General features: G+C 49.4%; 1 protein-coding gene across 1 annotated transcript in view; it reads left to right on the forward strand.

Moving 5' to 3' along the window:
• The first annotated feature begins 723 nt into the window (after window positions 1-723).
• The window catches only part of Scgn (secretagogin, EF-hand calcium binding protein), a 34,189-nt gene continuing 14,907 nt past the window's right edge, over window positions 724-20,005 (forward strand). Inside the window, exons 1-6 of the mRNA XM_076857936.1 lie at window positions 724-805; window positions 1,579-1,649; window positions 9,289-9,375; window positions 12,777-12,866; window positions 15,908-15,964; window positions 16,368-16,445. Of these exons, the coding sequence (XP_076714051.1) occupies window positions 724-805; window positions 1,579-1,649; window positions 9,289-9,375; window positions 12,777-12,866; window positions 15,908-15,964; window positions 16,368-16,445 (465 nt within the window). The remainder of the gene's footprint in view (window positions 806-1,578; window positions 1,650-9,288; window positions 9,376-12,776; window positions 12,867-15,907; window positions 15,965-16,367; window positions 16,446-20,005) is intronic.

A 20,005-nucleotide genomic window follows, 5' to 3' on the forward strand; every position in this document is an offset into this window, starting at 1 on the left:
CTTATTCGAGAAGAGGGTGGCCAACATGGCTGCGCTGGCTCTTCCTGGTAGAGAGAGCTCAGTTTGTCTTCCCTCCAGCATCCTAATGACACCCCTCTGAGTCGCAGGGACAGGCAGAATCTCCATGTACCTGCAAGTCCTTATATCGCGTGGAGCACAGCAGTGTGTGTGTGTGTGTGCGTGTGTGTGTGTGCGTGTGTGCGCGCGCGTGTGCTGCACGGTCAGGGCTCAGTAACTGCTGTCCCCTGGCTTCTTGTACCGCCACCGCCGCTGCCCTCTCCACCTCCCCCGCCGCAGCGTGTGTCCGAGTCTTCAGGTCCAGAGGGGGCGGACACTGACCTCCCCCACGCTGTAGACAGGGCAGCGCTCTCTAGAAAACCTCTTGAGACACTGGTTGGAAAGGTGAGTCAAGCGGAAGGGGGAGTTTTCTGAGTTTGACGAACAAGCTAAAGGGCAAGGCAGTGAGCCGTGGCCGGGTGACAGCGCTCCTCCCCGCGTCCCCAGCAGACAGCGGGGCTCCGCGCGGGGCGGGGGCGGGCGGGGCAGCGGGCCAGGCCAGGACTCCCGGACGCCAGGGCACCAGCGCCACCAGCGCCTCCCAGCTGAAGCCCGCCCCCCGGCAGGTGCCCTAGCAGAGCACCAGCGGCAGCGAAGGCTCAGCGCAGACGTGCGGGAGTCCTCCCCAGGCGTGCGGTGCAGGTGCCCGGCCGCGCGCTCACCACCATGGACAGCGCCCGCGAACCGGCCCCGGGGCGCTGGGACGCCGCGGGCTTCTGGCAGGTCTGGCAGCGCTTCGACGCGGATGGTGAGTGCAAGCCCCAGCCGGGACCGGGTCTCGGCGCAGGAAAAGCCTCCACCTGCGGCGTGGACCCGCGTGCCCGTGCTACACACTCGGAAACCTCGTGAAACCGGGTGGCGGGAGGGATCTGCCCGCTTCCCAGCCTGGGCGAGTCAGGGTTCGCCGTTGGTGCGTCTTTACAAGTAGCCCGGGATGGCGCGCTGAGGCGCAACCCCCAGAAGCCAGCCCTCTCTGTGCGGTCCTGGTGGTACACCTACCTCTTCCGCTCCGCGCACGCACTCTCTCCAACAGAGGAGGGATTTATCGACCTTCAAATGTACTACATCTCTACCAAAAAACAAAAGCAAAAAACTTTCTTGAGGACCGATCACTTCGGTTTTACTAATAATTAAAGAAACATAAAACACCTACAATGTGTGTTTAAACCTGCAAACTAGGATTCTATATTTACCTCTGTTAACTATTTCCAAGCTTTCAAAATAATTGGATTTTATTCTAAAACTCGTGTTTATTCATTAAAATTCATGTATTTAAGAGCTTTTGTCCTTCAAATCCTAATGTAAACCTTAGCATAAAGCATTTACTCAGCAGCATGTATTCTCTGTCCACATCTGTGTCTTCTGGAGGTCCATATTGGTACTTAATTATTGGGATGACAAAAAAAAAATATGTCTATGGGGATTTTACACATCGTGAGATTAAAAGCAGATTTAGATAAATCCTAAATGCCATATGTTTTTCTATATGACTATTATTTATGCTTATCTCCTTACATTTAGAAAAAGGCTACATAGAAGAGAAGGAGCTCGATGCTTTCTTTCACCATATGTTGAGGAAATTGGGCACAGATGTAAGTACTTCCGGCCCTGAGCATCCATCTATGTGTCTCTTAGTGAAATACAAGCATCCAAGTCTTGTGCTGATTTGTACCCATTAATCCCATCTGACCTCTTTTCTTCCTTGCATGCATGTAATTTTTCTCCCTCTCCTAGCAACACAAGGGGATTTAGGCAGGTTTTATGAAAGATGCGACTCTAACTTTCAACATGCTGGTCACTGACTGATTGTAACATCTGTCATGCGCTCAGAGGCCCTAACTGTCGTCAACTCTGTTTTACGCGTTTCCTTGTTTATACCTCAGCTAATGGATTTAAAGCTGGAGATAGGGTGGCTTGCTTTGTTCACAGGATCAAAGGTGGAAAAGACGTTAAGAGCTTCATCGTTCTGGGTGTTTAGTGCACATGGCACTCCTTTGATAGCAAATGGCAAATCATCTAAAATCGTTCTCCATTATTCATTTTATTAGAAGAGGGAATGACAGACTAGAGAGAAGCCAGACAGAGACGTAGTCCCATTTATGTGGCATTCAGGTCTCGGATGGTAAATCTGACCTTGAGAGATGCAGACTGGCTCTTGGAGATTCCTGCCCAAAACAGAGGTGAGCTCTCACAGAGGCGCAGAGCTGGGGCTGGTCTGGGTGGGTCTGGTCAGGAGAGGGCTCCCTTAGGGAATGCGTGCCGGGAGGAGAAGCATCAGGGCAGCTGCACAGAAGTGAGGTACAGAGAGAGCTCACCTGACTCCGGGAACACTGGAGTGCATCTCATTCTCCTGTCTGAACCCAGAGCAGGGATCCGGGAGCTTTGCCCCACTGAGGAGGAGCTGGTGGGTGTGGGGGCTGAGACAGGTCAGAAAAGAGGAGGCTGCCTTCTCCCTCCACCAGCTGACCTGGCCTCCATATTGTCTGCCTCCCATTCTGTTCCTCTTTGTATGTCTGTCTCTCCCACCAGTTTCCTGGCTCTCATCTCCCAGTGTCTCTTGCCTTCCTCGTTGACCCCTCTGACTCTCGTCTGTCACCTGTTTCCCTGGCTCTCTGTGTCTGTTTCCTCTTTCTTTCTCCAGCCGCTCTGTTTCTCAAAGGTCTCTCTTGGTCCCTCCTGCCCTTGTCTTTCATTTCTCCATTCCTCCTCTTTCCTCTCTATCTCATCTCTTCTTTTTTGGTCCTTCTTTCTTATCTCACCCCAGTCTTCTGCTTTGGTCTCCGATGGCTCTCTCTCCATATCACCCTTTGTCTCCCCCACCCCCACTCTGTGTGCCTAGGGGGTGAAAGGGGTGGCAGGTGGCAGGAATCTGAGCCCCTTCTTTGCTCTGGTGAGACCTTTAGCACACACTGTTCTTTACCCTTCTTGACTGTGATTGCACCAGCCTCACTCAGTTTCAATTTTGCTGCCCAGTTTCATGTGTCAGCAGCTGTGGGAAGCCCCCTCAGCCTTACTGCAGGGCTCCCACTTTGGCCTGTGAATGCTAAGGGTCAGGGTGGTCCAGGAACCAGAGGCCATGTGCCAGCAGGCGTATTTGTGGAAAACCCAAAGCTGCATGTAAAGCTGTTAACGTCTTCAGTGTTCAACTCCTAAACTTCAAAATAGTGTGGTCAATGCCTAAAAATCTCAATCTCCAGAGGCTGCAACTCCACAGGTTTCAGCAGGCTCTTTGCTTTAGTGATTTATAGGAAAGGAGAAACGTCATAGTCAGCGTTGAAACTGGACATGTCTTACTTTCGGTGATGGAGGGGTGGCTACTCACACACGAGATGTGCTCTAGCTGAAGACTCTCCTTCTGAGGACTCAGCTAACCTAGGGGGAACTGTTGCCATTAGAGAGAGAGAAGGGGAACATCATCTCTGCGGCTTGTCTGCTTCATCTCCAGCCCCTCCTCAGATCTGGCTTGTTTTCTCTTGTGCAGGAGCAATCCTGAACCTTGAGGAAACAAGTCACAAATGAGACACTGTTGTCCTGTGTAGCTATGCTCAGTGCAGGCATCTCTGTGTCTAGTAAAGAAATTTTAAAGGGCTGGGGATGTGGCTCAAGCCATAGCGCGCTCGCCTGACATGCGTGCAGCCCGGGTTCAATCCTCAGCACCACATACAAAAACAAAACAACAACAACAAAAAAAAAAGATGTTGTGTCTGCCGAAAACTAAAAAAAAATAAATATTAAAAAATTCTCAAAAAAAAAAAAAAAGAAATTTTAAGGTCTCAGGCACCTGTTAAGACGTGAACCCCTACGTGTTTCAGTATATTTAGTGCCTGCAAAGGATCTTGAGTGGTAAAATCACACTACGTCATTTGCATTTCCTCTTACCCTCTGTCCCTGCAGGAATGGTGATAGCTTATGGGCAGGGGATTCTGCAATGATCAGGCGAATCCCACTGAGCTGGGACAGCGATCCCAACACTGCTCCTCAGCCCTGGGCTAGAGAGGTGGCGTCGATGACTTGTTTATTAACTAGGAATGGCATCGTTTGCCACTGGCGCCCTTTCAAAATGCTGAGACAGTGCCTGGTGGGGGCGCGGTGCAGGACCTTCACTGGACACCCCATGCTACCTCGACAAAGCGACTGGAGAACATTTTTCTAGTTCTGGGCTTGTCCCTGATGCGCGAGGAGTAAGCTCAGTAGAGAGGGACAGTCCTGCTGTGCTCTTCCCTTAGTGAGCACAGAGACCAGACCGCAGAGAGGCCTCCAAGGCCAGGCAGCCTGTGCTCTGAGAAGCAGGTGTGGCTGGTGGATCTTCAGAGGTCCCAATAGCTGGAGCTCCCCCCCCCCCCCCCCCCCCCCCCCCCCCCCCCCCCCCCGAGACCTCACAAGAAGGATAAAGGACTCCCCAGAAAGCTGCTGCCTGGTCTCTGAGGCCAGGGAGGAACCTCCTGCTGCCAGCAGCTGCTCTTTTTTCTTTGCAGATGTGTCTTCTGAATGGGGACCTCCAGCCAGTCCCTTGCTGGGCTCAGCTTCCTGCGCACACCTCCCTTGTGTTCACCTCTTAGAAGCTTAGATTGCGAGGGTCCTGCTGGGCCCCAGGGTCTAGACAGGACTGAGGGGGAATCACAGTGCAGCAAACGCTGGCTCCTGGCATTAGCCCTGAGGGAGGCTTTGGGTCGGAGATCTGAAAGGACAGGATAAGGCTCAGTGCTCTCAAGCCAAAGCTGGCCCATTGGTAGAACCTGGTCACTGCTTCTTTGGCTCCACGTTTATTTGCTTTGAAATCTAATGGTTCACCAATGTGGCCTCTGTGAGTTCACTTCCCTTGGGAGTGCCCAGCCCACCATAAAGAATAATGTATGGATCAACAGATATTATGATCCAGAGGTCCGGAGATGGCGGTCCCAGCAGAGTGCTTCACCTAAAAGGTCAAGCTGAAATTAAAAGTGTTCCCCACCCTGCTGAGCGATTTCCCTGGTGCGCTGCCTTCGTGGGTCTGCACACTGTGTTAAGCCAGGGCTCTGTAGAAAGACGGAACCAGTAGGATATGCAGGGAGACCTTGAGAGGTGATAGACCAGAACTCGGCTCCTGTGACTGTGGTGGCTGAGGAGTCTCACAACGGGCCTTCTGCAGGCTGGAGACCTGGGGTGCTGGTAGCCCAGCTCAGGTCAAGTCCAGAAGCCTCAAGGTCAGGGAGGCCAATGCTGCAACTCTCAGCTGGAGGCCGGAGTGGAAGAACCCAGTGGAGGGGCTGCAGGTGTGAGTCCTGGATCCAGGGTCCAGAGAGCCTGCATTTCTGATGTCCAGGGCAGGAGAGGAGCATGTCCTGGACTTTGCGCAGGGACAGCAGATTGTTTTCTCTTTGCTCTCTGACTCCAGCCGTTTGGACAGTGCCCCTTCACACGAAGGGCAGGTCTTCCCCACTCAGCATGCTGACCTCCGGGGTGACGCCCTCACAGACACGCCCCAAATAATGCTCTTCCAGCCTTCTAGGAAATTATCTATTTTTTAATGAGGTAACTGTTTATATAGCTTTATTTTATTCATTTATTTTTTACATGATGCCGATGCCAGAATTGAACCCAGGGTCTCCACATGCTAGGCAAGTGCTCTACCACTGAGCTACAGCCCCCGGCCTCTAGGTGTTTTATAATCTGATCCAGTTGATCCCTAACAGAAAACAACATCACACACTCAAACACACAGTGGTGGTGCCGGGACGGGACGGGCTAGCCGAGGCTCTGAGCGACATCACATGGGGAAACCTGGTCGACAGGAGATCTTGCGATCGCAGGAGACCTGTTCCCCTGCCACAGGGCAGAGGTGCACTTCAGAGAAGCCCTGGGTGGGGTGATGACTGTCGTGGACACAGGAATCCTGTCTGGGCATCCTTGCTCTGCAACCACAGCCGTGTGACGTGACATCAGTATGCCCTTTAAGCTCCCTGGGCCTCAGTTTTTTGTCCATAAAGTGGGAATAACCATGTTTGGACCTGCCTGTCTCACGGTGAGACACACAAGTGAGAAGAGCTTTTTAGCTGGGGAAGTGCCCGCTGTCCTCATGTTCTTAGGGCGACCTAGTCTCTTCTGGGTCCTTTGTTTTCCCAGTCTTCATTCTGGATCCTCTTTGCTTTAGAACCACCACACAAGATGATTGGCATTTACTCTCTAAACCACTAAAATGCTTTTAATATCCAAAATAAATAATCTGTCCCTGGGACTCCCGTTTGTGAGAGCAAGTTCCAAGCCAAGCCAGAAGATCCTGAAGTCCCACCTGCCACCACCCTACTCCAGGGAGGTGGTGACCACAGTGAGTCACCTCAGGGCCACCACACTCCCTTGGGCTGAGATGACTGATCCCGGTGGTGTTTCCCCTTCCTCACCCGAGATGTTGTAATGTCTTTTTTCCCCTCTGTATGTTTTGTTTGGTGTGTGTTCACTTAAGAAAGTGTTCCTTTCTAAAAACTAGGTCCCTGTTCATGATCATCCAGCAAACACATTTGGTTGATGTACTTAGAAAGTCAATCTGTCCAAGACCTCTGATTTTAATCATTTGGGGGTTTCTAAATACAAAACCAAAGCCATTAATCTAGCAGATGGCCCTGGTATGATGGAACACAATCCATTTGATGAATGCATTATCTCTGTCACAAATGCGAGTGCTTTGGGTTTACCTTTTTTTCTTAATTAAAAATAGCTTTGCCTGTAGACGCCATCTTGAGTTCTGGTTAACAAAAGTTCTACCTTTGTACAAAGAAACTCCCCTTCACCGCAATGTGTTCTGAGCAAGTGCGTCTCACTGTCTAACCCCTGCTGGGAACTTCAGAAGCCTCAGTCATTTACAGTATTCTAATCCCCTCCAGCAAAAGGTGACAAAGGAAAAAAAAAAAAAAGGTGCAGTTTCACTTTATACATGCTGACGAAGTTCCTGAGTGGTCAGATGGGGAGACACACTGTAGTTTGGCATAAATCTACCTGGCGCTCATGTCAGCCTTAAGAGTGCAAAAATTAAAATGATATCAGGAATCCAGTGGCTCAGCTCACCTCAGCTGAGAGCCTTTTTCTCTCCTCACGGTGATAAACCACCACCAAGCATTTGCTGTGCACCCACCTCCTGCGAAGGGAGAGACAGCACACCGTGTTGGGGGCCACAGTCCTGCAATGACCCTCTGGGCTTCACAGAGTCATGCCGCAGTCCGGCTGCAGCAAAATAACGGGGGGGGGGGGGGGGGGGCGGGGTGACGAACAACTTGTGTAGATTGATACAGCAGGAGTGGGAGCCGTTTATTATAGGACAGGAGGGGTATTTATACATTCCACACAGCTTATCTAATTAACATAAACTATATACAGCAGTCAACCAATAAGGAATCTCCACACTTAATGACTCGCTGGGGTTACTTCACAAACCACTCCCTCTGGCATTTTGCCAGGCGCCATCCTGACTTGTTTACAGACCTTAACAGAGTCACTTCTGCTGAGCATGGTGCCACCTGGCTTTTCAAGAACTAGACTTCAAATTCCAGGGTCTTATGATATTTAAAACATCCTGTTATTTAGCTAATTGCTGAAACCCATCCTGAAAAATTCCCAAAGTGAGTCAAGTTCTCACCTTTTGTTTGAACCGTTTCCTGTTGATAAACCACTTCTTGCCGGGCTCCCTGTGGATGCTGCTGCCTCCCAAGGGGCAGGAGCAACGTGTGGGGCAGAGGGCCCTGGGCCGGGGGGTGGGAGTGCTGGTCCCTGTGGGGTTCTGTCCGCCTGTTGGGGAGAGTCATCCTTTGGGCCTCTTTCATCAGTACCATGAAAGGGCGGAGTCTCAGACCCGAGGAGAGCCTGAGGCTTTTTCTCCTGGACTCTCTTGCATGGAGGCTGGTCAGAAGGAAGCCTGTGCCTGAGGGCAGCCACAGGTGCTGAAAGGGGTCTCCTTCCATGTCTCAGGTCTGGAAGGCAGAGGTGGTCCTCTGGACCGGAGATGCCACCTGCGGAGGAAGAGGCTGGCTCTGTCCTTCTCTGCCACCCTTCCTCCCCATGGCCTCCCATTGTGGAAGTCCCTCAGGGGGAGGTCCCAGTGGAAAGGGAGGTGGGACAAAGAATCTTCCACAGCCTGTGCCCCAGGGCAGCCCCGGGCTGTTTTGCTCACCACCAGGGGCTGGCACTGTGCTTGCCATGGGGTAGCTGCTCAGTAGAAAGCGGCTGTCCTGGGTTCACCTGATGGTGCTGGGCCGGTGCTGCAGGACGCCCGTGCTGGGAGGCGCAGGAAGGGAGCCCCGGGGCTCGGGGTGTTCCAGTGAGTGCTTCATCTCAGCACCGGCTCTCCCTGCGCTTTCTACTGTATTCTGAGAGCAGCAGAGGAAGGCCTGGGCAGGTTCAAGGCCACCAGCGCACTTTCCTGCACACATGTGCATAGATGACACATCCAGAGTCTCCCGCAGCTCCGAGTCCCCTGGTCCCCAACACCAGCGGGGATGGTAGTCCGTGAACATCACCTCTTCCCAGTCCTGTCACTCACAGCTGGAGACTTTGGGACCAGGACTAGAGTGAGCATATTAAGAATTAAGACATTATTAAGTACAAGTTGCAGTGAGGATGGAATCTTTGAATTGGGCGATGTCGGAGTCGCTCTGTGCCCTCCGTTTGACATCAGAGTTCACTCTTCATAGTGAGTTGTGTTGCCATGTTCCCTGCAGCACCCCCAGAATCCACCGAAGAAGGTAACTGCTTCTGTAGGGAAGGCTGTGGATAAGAGATAACCTCTTTGGTGAGCCAAGAATCATTTCCTTTGGTTTAGTCTTATTTCCCTGTTATAAAGATGCTTTTCTCAGCGGGCACAAGGGGGAGATCAAGAGAATGCCCTGCAGCAGCCAAGGCGCTCCCCAAACTGAACTGTTCAGTTAAAAATGGAAAGCCTCCGAGTTCTTGGGAAAAACACTTACATGTTAATTACAGTGCCATCGTTTCTCACAGCTGAGTTTGTAATGATAGTCCAGTTCACTCTTTCAGCACTTTAGCTTCTCAGCTTCTTTCCTCTGTAGTTCAGTGACTCAGTGACTGTAAACTTCACCTGGTCAGACGGTGGTAGGTGCTGGGTTGCTGAAGTCCCCCGCACTGCGCTGTGCCCCACAACGAGAGAGTCTTTCTAAAAGGCTGGGGAATCTGCTCCTCAGTGGCACAGGGGCCAGGCTGTGCCCTCCGTGCTTGCTCTTGCACTAACGTGGGTGTGTGTGGCCATTGCAGGAGGCCGTCTTGGAGGAAGACACGCGCAGGCTGAAACAGCGTTTGGTGACCACGCGTGAGGCCCCTACCCGCGTTCAGATGAAAGAGGTACCTGTCGCCACTGTGCCTTTATGAATTGTGCCTTTCTTGACTTGTCCTTCTTGGGCTGTGATTTCCCGTGAAAGACAACGGGAATCTGACATCCGTTCGACTGGGAAATACGAGCCTTCTGCAGGGCAATCGCCTCTCCTTTTTCATCTGCTCAGTTGCCTAGTAATGGAGGGTGTGCAGGGCTTTCTTGGTCTTATTGGGGTTGATCAATATACCTGTCTTATCATCAGGGAATTGAGGTGGTGGATGTCTTTTGGTTACTCGACCCAACATTGTCTTTTCACAGTGTCTCCTTCAAATTGAACTTGTATAAGGAAAAAACTTACTGACAATAAATGAATGAATAAAGTTTAAAACTTCAGCATCTATGCCAGTGGAGGTTGGAAAGATCTGTCTCTGATGATCATTAAAACAAAACAGAACAGAAAATAGCTTTCTTTACTGACAGCATATGTTCTGAGAAATGCTTTGTAAGGCTTCCCCCTCCACACACACAAACCAGGCATTATAAGTCAATCATTCCATCTGGCTTCTTGGTACTATCAAGAGACTCTCAGTAAACAAAACATGTAGCAGATTGCTAATATAACATGGCTGACTGCAATACAGTAAATACTATTTTATATGAAAATAGAACTATAAAACAATGATAAAAAATATATTATAATAAGCATACAATCGGGGACACAGTTGATTATTGTTCTTATTGGTTCTGTGCACAGTATGTAACTGTATGTGCTGTGTCTTTACATGATCGACAGTATTGTAAGTTCACACCAGCATCACACATGTGGCTCATGCATGTTGCTGTGAAGTCATCACAGCTGTGAGGTCACGGTTTCAGTTCCAGCAAGATCTTATGGGGCCACCATTCCATATTGATTTGGACAGTCAATATCATCGAAAAAAAAAAAAAACAAGGGAAATTTCCTTAGGGAATTATGTTACTAGAGCAGGATAATGTCTCTTTATGAAAAGTGAACGGTGGCTGCCTTTTCAGAAAATCAATAAGCTAAACCCTAGATTTATGACTGTTGCTGTTTCCAACATTGTTTCTTACTCAAAGGCAAGTTTCATGTGTAACCTACAATTCACATCAGAATTGACATAAAAGTATCAGTATGTCAGAAGTAAATGCAACACGAAGCTCCATGCACAGAACTAGTGTCGTGACGGCAGGTTCTTGATGTGCTCTCAGCCCTGGAGCAGACCCAGCACACAGTGGGGGTTGTTGACGTCGTCCCCATGGATGTGAAGCATGGTAAATAGCTCAGAAGTGGCTATTCTGTCACTAGTACCAGGTGGACCCTCCTGAGCAACAGGCTGCCATGTGGTTAGAGTCCTGCCCGTGAGTGTGACCGTGGTGGCTGTTTATAGGGAAGTTGGTAGTGTAGGTCTGGGTCCTTCCCAAGGTTCCTTAAGGCCTCGTGGGTCTGCAAGTCTCTGGCAGCAAGGTCTCTATTTCCCCCGTATTCTCCTTGCTACCAGTGACTGTTTCATTTACTCCAATTGCAGGTGGTCGTGACATAAAATCAGTCATGCTGACACAGTTTAGATGTTCAAGTGAAAAGTAAGATGGAGAAGAGCTCATGACCAAGAGCCGAAGCAGGGCTTGGGGACACTCTGTGTGTTTGATGTGCCCAGGACACCTCTGTGCCACTCCAGCTGAAAGTGGAGGTAGAGAGGGGTTGTAAAGGCCTGGCGTGAGTGAACTATGTCTAATTGGGTTTCTTCACCTGAGCCCTCCCTATGTGAAAAGCACTGCTTGGTCCTGAAGAGCCATTCCTAGTCCCAGCTGACCATGTGGGTTGGAGGGTGGAACACAGAGTCATCGTGGGGGAATATGTAACTGTGGGCAGGTCATTCCATGTCTCTGAGGCTGAACCCCATTACCATGTGATAAGTGCTGACACTGCAGTTACCACTTATGACGGCTGAATAAACACCAGGTACTTTGCTACAGCAGTTCATGAATATGGGCTCATTTTATTTTTAATTTTCACATAAGCATCAGATGACAATATTCTTGTTCCCATTTTATAAATGAGAAAATTGGCCATAGATATGTCAATTAAATTGTCCAAGATCAAACAATTGGTAAGTAATAAGGAGAAATTTGGTGCTACTCTAGCCTGTCACAGCAAAAAAGGGGGTATTTATTCTTTCTGAAGGGTTGATGTGAGAGTTTAATGAGATAATAAATGAAAAGCACCTTACCCGTGCTGGCCATGCGGTAGGCACCCAGCACCCAGGATGTGATAACAGTTGTTCAAATGATGTACCCTTGAGCTGACTCGAATCCAAACGAGCGTGTGAACCAGTCTGGCCTAGAGCCCACCCACCTCAGGTGTGCTGGACTTGCTCTGTGGCGTTGTGCCAGATGCTGAGACAACTATCAGTCACGAAAAGCAATCATTATGTATGGGCTGACCCAGAAGGAAGATGGCTTACACAGTAGTCCCCTCGGTGCAATGAAGCCTGTCAGACGCCTAGGTGTGAGGCAGAATCATGATCCTATTGGGGAACAAGAGGTCACCTTTGTTTGGAATAAATGAAGAGTGAGGTACATCAATTGCTTACATAGGAAACTTGTTGGTTGGATTTATCACACTTCAGCCAACTCTTGTAGCATCATATAAACTCTAATGATGTGAAAGAGCACAGACCACAATCGGTACTCAAGAATCCCCCATCCAGCAGTCATCCCTGCTCTGCACATGGCACTGAGATTCTTTGCACGGTCAGCATCCCACCAGCAAAGCTTCATGGTTGCGGGCGGGGGTGGGGGGGCTTGAATTCCTGACTTGAAGACTCCACTCCCCACTTACTGCATGACTTTGATGATTTTTGTGTGTGTGTGTGCTGGGGATCGAACCCAGGACCTTGTGCATGCAAGGCAGGCACTCTACCAATTGAGCTATATCCCCGGCCCTTGACGAATTCTTTATCTCCATGTGGCCTAGTTTCTATAATTAGAAAGAAATAGCAGTGGTGTATGTGTATCTCAAAGGAGGTGGTTTGGATTAAATGAGCACGTAGAACAGTACCTGTAAGCCCAGGTAAGCATTATTTGCTATTCACTATTCCTATTTTCTATCATTGATAATTTAATAGGGGAGGTTCTTAGAATAGTAACTGGAACATACTGAATGCTGAAAAAGTTTATTATTATTATAATTATTTTGTATTTTTAGCTCCTGGGAAACAGTTATCCACAGGTTTCACACGTAGTAGGAGTATGATAATTATTGAAAGAACCAATAATCCACGCAGGGTTATCAAGGGCAGGGAACTCCATTCTGGGAGAGCCGAGCCCTTCTGCCCTGTGGCCTGTGTCTACAAGCACTCCCTGATGGACCCGGGGAGTGTCCCTGATTGCTGCTCCTCTGTCCCCTTAGCTTGCCAGAATGTTCTTGTCTGAGGATGAAAAGTTTCTTCTGTTCTTTCGCCTGGAAACCCCCCTGGACAGTAGCGTGGAGTTTATGCAGGTGAGTGGCCTGACATGGGGAGGGAGGTTGTGGCTGCCCCCTCTCCTGCCTGTCCTGAGGGACAGTTGTGCACAGAGGACAGAGCGGGCACTATTTTTTACCTTTATGTAAAATTGAGCAAGCACATACATAGGCTGTTCACAGAAGAAATCTGAGTGGACCATAAATATATCCAATAACCCAAAGAATGTAAATAAAATAACTTAATTTTTCACAATCAAAGTGGTCAAGATTTTAAGAAGATCTATAAAAATATGCAGTACCACTAAAACAAAAAACCCAAACCCTGAGATTGTTCACTGATGCTCTGTGGCAGGTGTGTATTGTGGAAGAGTTTTATGGAAAGTAATTTTGCAAAAATTCAATCAGGAAACTAAAACTTCATGATTCAGAATTACTTAAAAACATTTACATCTTGACTTTATAATTCTACTTCTCCAGGTATGTATTTTATGGATATAATCAAAAATGTAGAAAAAAATTTTCTTTAGAACGTTGTCCATTAAATGCTGTGCTGTTACTTAAGAGTTAAAATGAAGGGTTGAGGCTGTGGCTCAGTGGTAGAGCACTTGCCTGGCATGCATAAGGCTGTGGGTTCAGTCCCCAGAATTGGGAGAAAAAAATAACATAACCAACTCTGAATGAAGGAAGAATAAAGGAAATGATGACATGGCCTATGATTCCTCCCTTCCACAGTGCTTCTGAGTACTGGCCAGGGGTCCTTCTAGAGGCTACATCTTCTTAGGGAAAGTCCCACTGCTGGGCAGCATGCGTCATTGAATTGCTAAGGGTCATGTTTCCAAGAATATTTGATAACATGCCGTATGTGCAATGTAATGTTAAGAAACAGACTTGTAAATAGAGTATGATCTTAATTTGTTTAAAAAAAAAACAACACTGTTTTCCCTAACACCTGCATAGATAAATACTCGTAAGATGAATTATGGTTGTTTGTGAATTGTAGGATTTCAGGACATTTTCATAGTCTTTGTGTTTCCCAGTTCTGTATAAAATTATTTACAAGTTACTTTTAAGACATTTTCAAAATGATTTTAATTCTGTTTAAAAATGCTCATGGGAAGTTTTAAATAAAATTTATAAATCAATCAAGTGTGTAGATAATGTGACCAGCAATTCGGTTTTGTTTTATATGTAATAGAAACAGAATGGAAAGGAACACTAAATAATCATCTCTGGGGTAGGGATTTCTGGATAGTATAGTTTTGGGGTTTTTTTGTATATCTTTAATTTTGAATGATGAACATCATTTATTTCTAAAATCAGAAAAAAAGTGTTAGAACTTTTTCAGAATAACCTTGAGAAATGGGAAAAGGAATCAGAACTAAGGAGCTTTCTTATCTTTTTAAGAATATGTCTATTCTGTTTTTCCTTCCCTCTACTTGGTCAATTTGTTCTATAAGGAAGAACGTTCAGGGCCCTGTGCAGGTGAGGCAAGCACTCTACCAACTGAGCTATGTCCCCGGCCCTTGAGTTACTTTTTAATTAAATTGATTGCAGCCCATTATATCCTATGTATTTTAGGAAACCCCAGTGTCCACTGTTCCCCTGAACCACAGGCCCTTAGCCCTAGCTTAACACACACTCACTAGCTCAAGTGCCTTTTCTGCACAGGGCATTATTTCTGCCTAATTTTCTCTATGCCATGGATTTTATGCAGCCGAGATCCTTTTCAGTTTGCCTACATTATCCCATTGCTTAGACTTCCTTCTTTGTGTCTCTCCTTGTTCCAGGGTTTGTTGGTAATAAACTGTTTTTGTTTGTCTGGATCTCTCTTGGCTTGGCCTGCTTCCTTTAGAGAGAGGCTTGCTGAGATTCACAGAAAGCTCTCTGGCCCCCATGGCCCAGCTGTAGTAAGACCACGCCTTCATGGAGCTGGAAAATGTGTGGAGAAAAACACTTAGAGAGTCTGTAAAAATGGTTGGTGGAGTTATGGGAGATTCTCATAGTTTGGGTATATTCATCCAAAAACATGATGTAAATCACACTCACCTCATTGATTTCATAAGTCTGGCTGATTCAGACACAAATGACAGGGACTAGAAGAAGTGGCTTTCTGAGCAGTTCTCACTAAATGTCCGCCTGGTGTCACGGCCCCCACTCACTCTGTTGGCAGGGTCTGAGGTTGGGTGCTGATTGTGTGGAGGATGGAGGTCCCTGCCGGGGGAACCACAGACCACCCATTTAGGGTGAAGGAGATCCTGTTCCCTAAACAACGGCTCTGGGCTGCCTTGGTTCTGTGTGGGAGCCAGGGCCTTGTCCGCGGGAGGCAGAGGGGTTCAAGGAGCGGCTTTCATCAGAGCAGGCGGCTCGTGGCTTTGATCAGATCTCCAGCTCTGTCTCCTACCTCAGGACGCAGCTGTGGCCGCAAACCAGTGGGAGGGATGGCTTGCCCCTGGGAGTCACCGGAGGTAGCCTCCCCCTCCACCCGGAGGAGCCACGGCCTTGCAGGCGAGGTCACGGTGTCCCAGCAGTGTGTGTGAGCCCACCCTTTCACTGGGAGGTGTTGACGTTTGGCGTTTCAGCTTTGAGCAGGTGACTCCATCTCATTTCCCACTTGTGTGGGTGCCAGGCTGTCACGTGTCCACCACGAGGATGGTTGTCTGACGGAGCTGCAGCTCGGGCAGGCTGGCTTCAGCCCTGCGCTACCTCTCTGGGCCGGCGCTGCGCTGTCGTGTGGGTCTCTCGGGGGTCCAGAGTTGTTTCTGTAGCGTCCTGCACAGCACAGCGAGGCTTTCTTCCTTGCCATATCACAGCGTTGAAATGCATCTCATCCTATTGTTTCATTCGGAGCCTTCCCGGGGAGCATGCGACCCTTACAAGTGGCTTCAAGTGGACACAGTGCCCCACTCTGGCTGAGTTCTTCCCAATTACTGTCACCAAAGAAAGCCTGAAATTCCCTGTAAAAGCCTTACTTGCACCAGTTGGGACAGTTTTCAGATGCTGAACCATGGGGGACACCAGCACAAGTCCATCCCTCAGCTTTTGAGGACAAATCGCTTAAAAGCTTTTGTGTGTTTCAGATTTGGCGCAAATACGATGCCGACAGCAGTGGCTTCATATCAGCGGCCGAGCTTCACGTAAGTGTCCCTGGGAACAGCCGCAGGGGGAGGGGTCTTTGTCCTTGGCGATTTGATATGTGTGCATCATGAGTTTGATTTCCGTGATTCTAAGAAACATGGATTTGAATAGATTACTTAAAAAAAAACAAAAAAAAAGCATGCCTGTTTAGAAGACTCAGCAGGTGCGGGCTGCGACGCTCTCTTTAGCAAAGAGGTGCACTTGAGCACTTTTGCTTTTTTCCATGCCTGGAGCTATTCTCTGGGTTCCCTGAGCTCCCTTCTAACAGTGACAGCCCTCCATTGGACTTATTGCTTGTCAAAAACATCCTACCTCCTTCTTCAAACAGTCAATAAGGCCTCTACAGAGCTTTGCAGCTTATTTACTTATGACATACAGTGTCACTTTTCTCTGGTGTCACAGAACTTCCTCCGAGACCTCTTCCTGCACCACCACAAGGCTGTTTCCGAGGCTAAGCTGGAAGAGTACACGGGCACCATGGTGAGTGACAGAACTTCCCTCCCCAGTGCTCCTTCCCTCTGCTCCTCGTTTGAGACCAACTGCGTGCACCAGAAAGCCTCATCTCCCGAAAGCACTGGCTAAAGCTGAATCACTTTAGCTTTTCTCTTGGGAACAGGCTGTGTGCATGGGGGAGGCTGTTGGCTGTCTTTGGGGAGACAAGGAAAGTCCAGGCAACGTCAGGCTTCTCAGTGCCAGGCCAACAGCCCAAGTGGTAACAAAAGTCACATGAAAAAAGTCAACATGGACCTAGGTGATCAGGACCAAACAGATGGGCATGCCTGCCCCTCGGGGACGGTTCTGCTCATCTGGTGTGTGGTTGCGTGTAGTGGGGGGTCAGAAAGGGGGGGTGTGTCTTCCTGCCACTTAGTGGCCACCACCTAGGACAAGTAGTAGCCTCCCAGCATCACTCAGGTCTGTAGAGACATGGATTTAACGGTGCCCAGACACCGTGAGGGCAGTGAGCTGCCACACCTGAAGCACACTGTGGTATTTGCTGTCACCATGTCACACTTAGGACATCCTTGTCCCTAATGACTCAGAGATGTCGTCAGCGTCGGGCTTCCTGAAAAATGGTGAGGTATGAGGAGTTGCCCTGACGACTTGCTCCCCCATTCTGCCTGTTTCTACCTCCCTGCGCCTCTCCAGCCCTAGTCCACCATTTGTGCTGAATGGAATCTGGCTCCTCTGCCTGTGGCCTTCACCGTATCCCCACCCCCTCGTGTGAGCTGCCTTTCATCAGATCTACAGGTTTCTTCCTTAGAAAGCAAGTCATTTGCTGACGGAGGCTTAATCATGTCTTGTGGGTGGTTCCACTTATTACCTTAGGAGTTCTGGAGCAGACCCACCTTGCTGAGCCGGGCGGGTAGTGGGGGTCGCATGCCGGGTGGGTAGTGGGAAGAGCCTCTGGTTCTGTTAAACGTGCCCCCAGCTTGATCTATGAAGACCCTCAGTTGGCGTTTGCAACCACTGGAAGTTGGTTTAAGGTACAATAACCCAGGAAACTCAGTTACTCAGCCAAGGGCACCAGCTGAACTGGAAGCTGTCCCGATTTGCCTTTCTGGACCCGTCCCTACCTCTCGCTCTGGACCCTGGCGGCTCTGAAGGCTGACCCCAGTCAAGTGAGTCCCCGGGACCATGATAAGTTGTGATTGGCTTGGACAGGAAAAAAGATGATGCCCAGGAGAGAATGACACCCCAGGGCAGGATCTCAGCTGAGGAGACAGACTGGCGACCTGCTCTGTTGGTTTGTTTTAACAGCTCACAAAACGACGTCCAAAACCCTGTGTAAATATGTGCCCAGCACTTACGGGGGAGCGGACAATCCCCCAGCTCAGGAAGCTGCCTCCCTGCTGCAGAGCTGGCTCCAGGTCCCTTTTGACTAAGCCCCAGGGAAACCTTGTAATGGAATAAAGAACCTGCAAAAGGGCAATTAGGCTGAAACTGCCGGGGACGGAACACAGAGCGGTCTCTCTAGCTGAGCATGTTTTAAACATTGACTTAATGTCAGAATGAATATATTTGCATTTTGAATCTCCAGCTTAAGTTCCTGGTATTTCTTCTCCCATGAAGCCCAGGGGCTCGGAGGGCGTCTCCCACTCCACTACTTTCTGACTGCTTAGTCCAGCCTGGTTCATCTTTTCCCTACTTTTCTTCATCTGGCTCTTGTTAGTCCTTCGAGACGCAGTTGGATGCCATTTTGCCTGAGAGCCTCGCAGGACCTTCTCCCCTGGCGAATCCAGGGCTGCTCTTCTGTGCCCCCAGCACCATGGGTGCTTGCCATCTTCATATCATAGTCACTCATCCAGTTCATTCTGTGAATATTTGTTGAATTCTCATTAAGCCCCAGGCACTATTCTAGTCCCTGGTGATTCAGAGGTGACACCAGAGGCAGAGGGGAGGCTGCAGGACTCAGTAAATGCAATCAATAATGCATCCATTGCAGGAGCGGGTGGAGGGTGATGGAAAAGTGGAGCCAGGCCAGGGCTGCAGGTGCCCTGGGCGGCAGTGGGTGGGGAGAAGGTGCAGCTTCCTGTGGGCATCAGGGTGGCCCCCTGGGAAGGTAAGATGCCTGGAAGGACTGGGGTGCAGTGAGCGCAGCCCCTGGGCAAGAGTGTGCCTGGGTATTGCCAACAGGGAGAACCCATGTGGCTGCCGCAGAGGGAGAAGGGGGTCTGAACAGGGACCAGACGGGCCTGGATTTCTAGGCCATCACGGAGGTCTGGGTTTAGACTGAATCAAAAGGGAGCCGCTAGAGGATTCAGCAGAGGCTGCCGTGTTGACGAGTCTGACACGGGCGAGGGTGGAGTCAAGAAGAGCCCCCGGGAGGCTGCTGCCATCCGGGTGAGACCCTGGCAAGAGGACCGCCAGGCCGTGGTGGGCAAGAGCTGAGAACCGGATCTGTCACCAAGTGGAATCAATGAGATGTACGCATGATTGGGGGAGTTGAGTGTGACAGTGACGTATGTGTCTGGGTGTTGTCCTGTGTGAGCCAGCAGGCTTTGCTGTAACCAGAATATCCCACAAGAACAACTTAGAAGAGGTCTCAGTCCGGACACAGCCGAGTCCATTGCTCGCCGTCCACGTGTGGTGGCTCATCATGGGGAAAGGGCCTGGGCGAGGCAAGCTGCCCAGCCCAGGGTGGGCCTATTAGCAAAATCCCTGACACTGCACCGAGAGGTGCTGCCCACACCAGGCAGGGGAGAGATTAGCCGTCTGGACAGGATGCTATTAAATAATGTCTACTTTTATTAAACATAAGCAAGTACCTGTGGGAGAGGTTCGCACGTCCCAGATGAGAGCATGAAATAGCGTAAGGCAACAAGTTGACGCCCAGCACTTCGGCAGACAAAGAGAACTGCATGCAGTGGACCTGGGCCCATCCCCGGCAGCTGTGGCTCTTGTCGGTCAGGCCTGGGTGAGCCGCTGTCTCTTTCTTCCTTCCGTAGTTCTAGGTGTCTCCTCTCCGATCCATGCCACCTGGGATAGGCCTGGGCTCAGTCCTGAGGTGGTTTCTTTTTCTGGGTCGGCCTTCTCTCTACTGGTGATCTCGATTAGCTAAAGTTAATGACCTCAATCTCTCTCTCTGACTCAGACCACTCCTCTGAATTTCTTGGGCACAGCTGGAAATGTATCATCTTCGAAATTGAAAAAACGACCTTCCTCACAAACCACGGGCTGTTTTTCTTCATCTTAGTTAGGGAGAATATGATCTTTCAAGTTGGTCAAGGCACAACTCTCAAAATCATCCTTGATGCCTCTTTTTCTCTTACTCCACATCTAATCAGCCGATCTTATTGGCTACTGTGTGAGTTCCTTTTCTAATCATCCATTTTCTGTAACTATAACAAAATACCTGAGGCTAGGGACTTGATTTTTGGTTGTTATGACAAAATACCTGAGAAAAATCAACTTAAAAGAGGAAAGATCTATTTTGGCTCACAGTTTCAGAGGTTTCAGTCCAAGGTCATCTGGTTCCTTTGCTTTGGGCGGAACCAGGGTGGGGAGCATGTGGCAGAAGAGGCTGCTCACCTCATGGCAGC

The sequence above is a fragment of the Callospermophilus lateralis genome, chromosome 6 (genome assembly GCF_048772815.1).
Source record: "Callospermophilus lateralis isolate mCalLat2 chromosome 6, mCalLat2.hap1, whole genome shotgun sequence".
In the NCBI taxonomy this organism is placed as follows: domain Eukaryota; kingdom Metazoa; phylum Chordata; class Mammalia; order Rodentia; family Sciuridae; genus Callospermophilus; species Callospermophilus lateralis.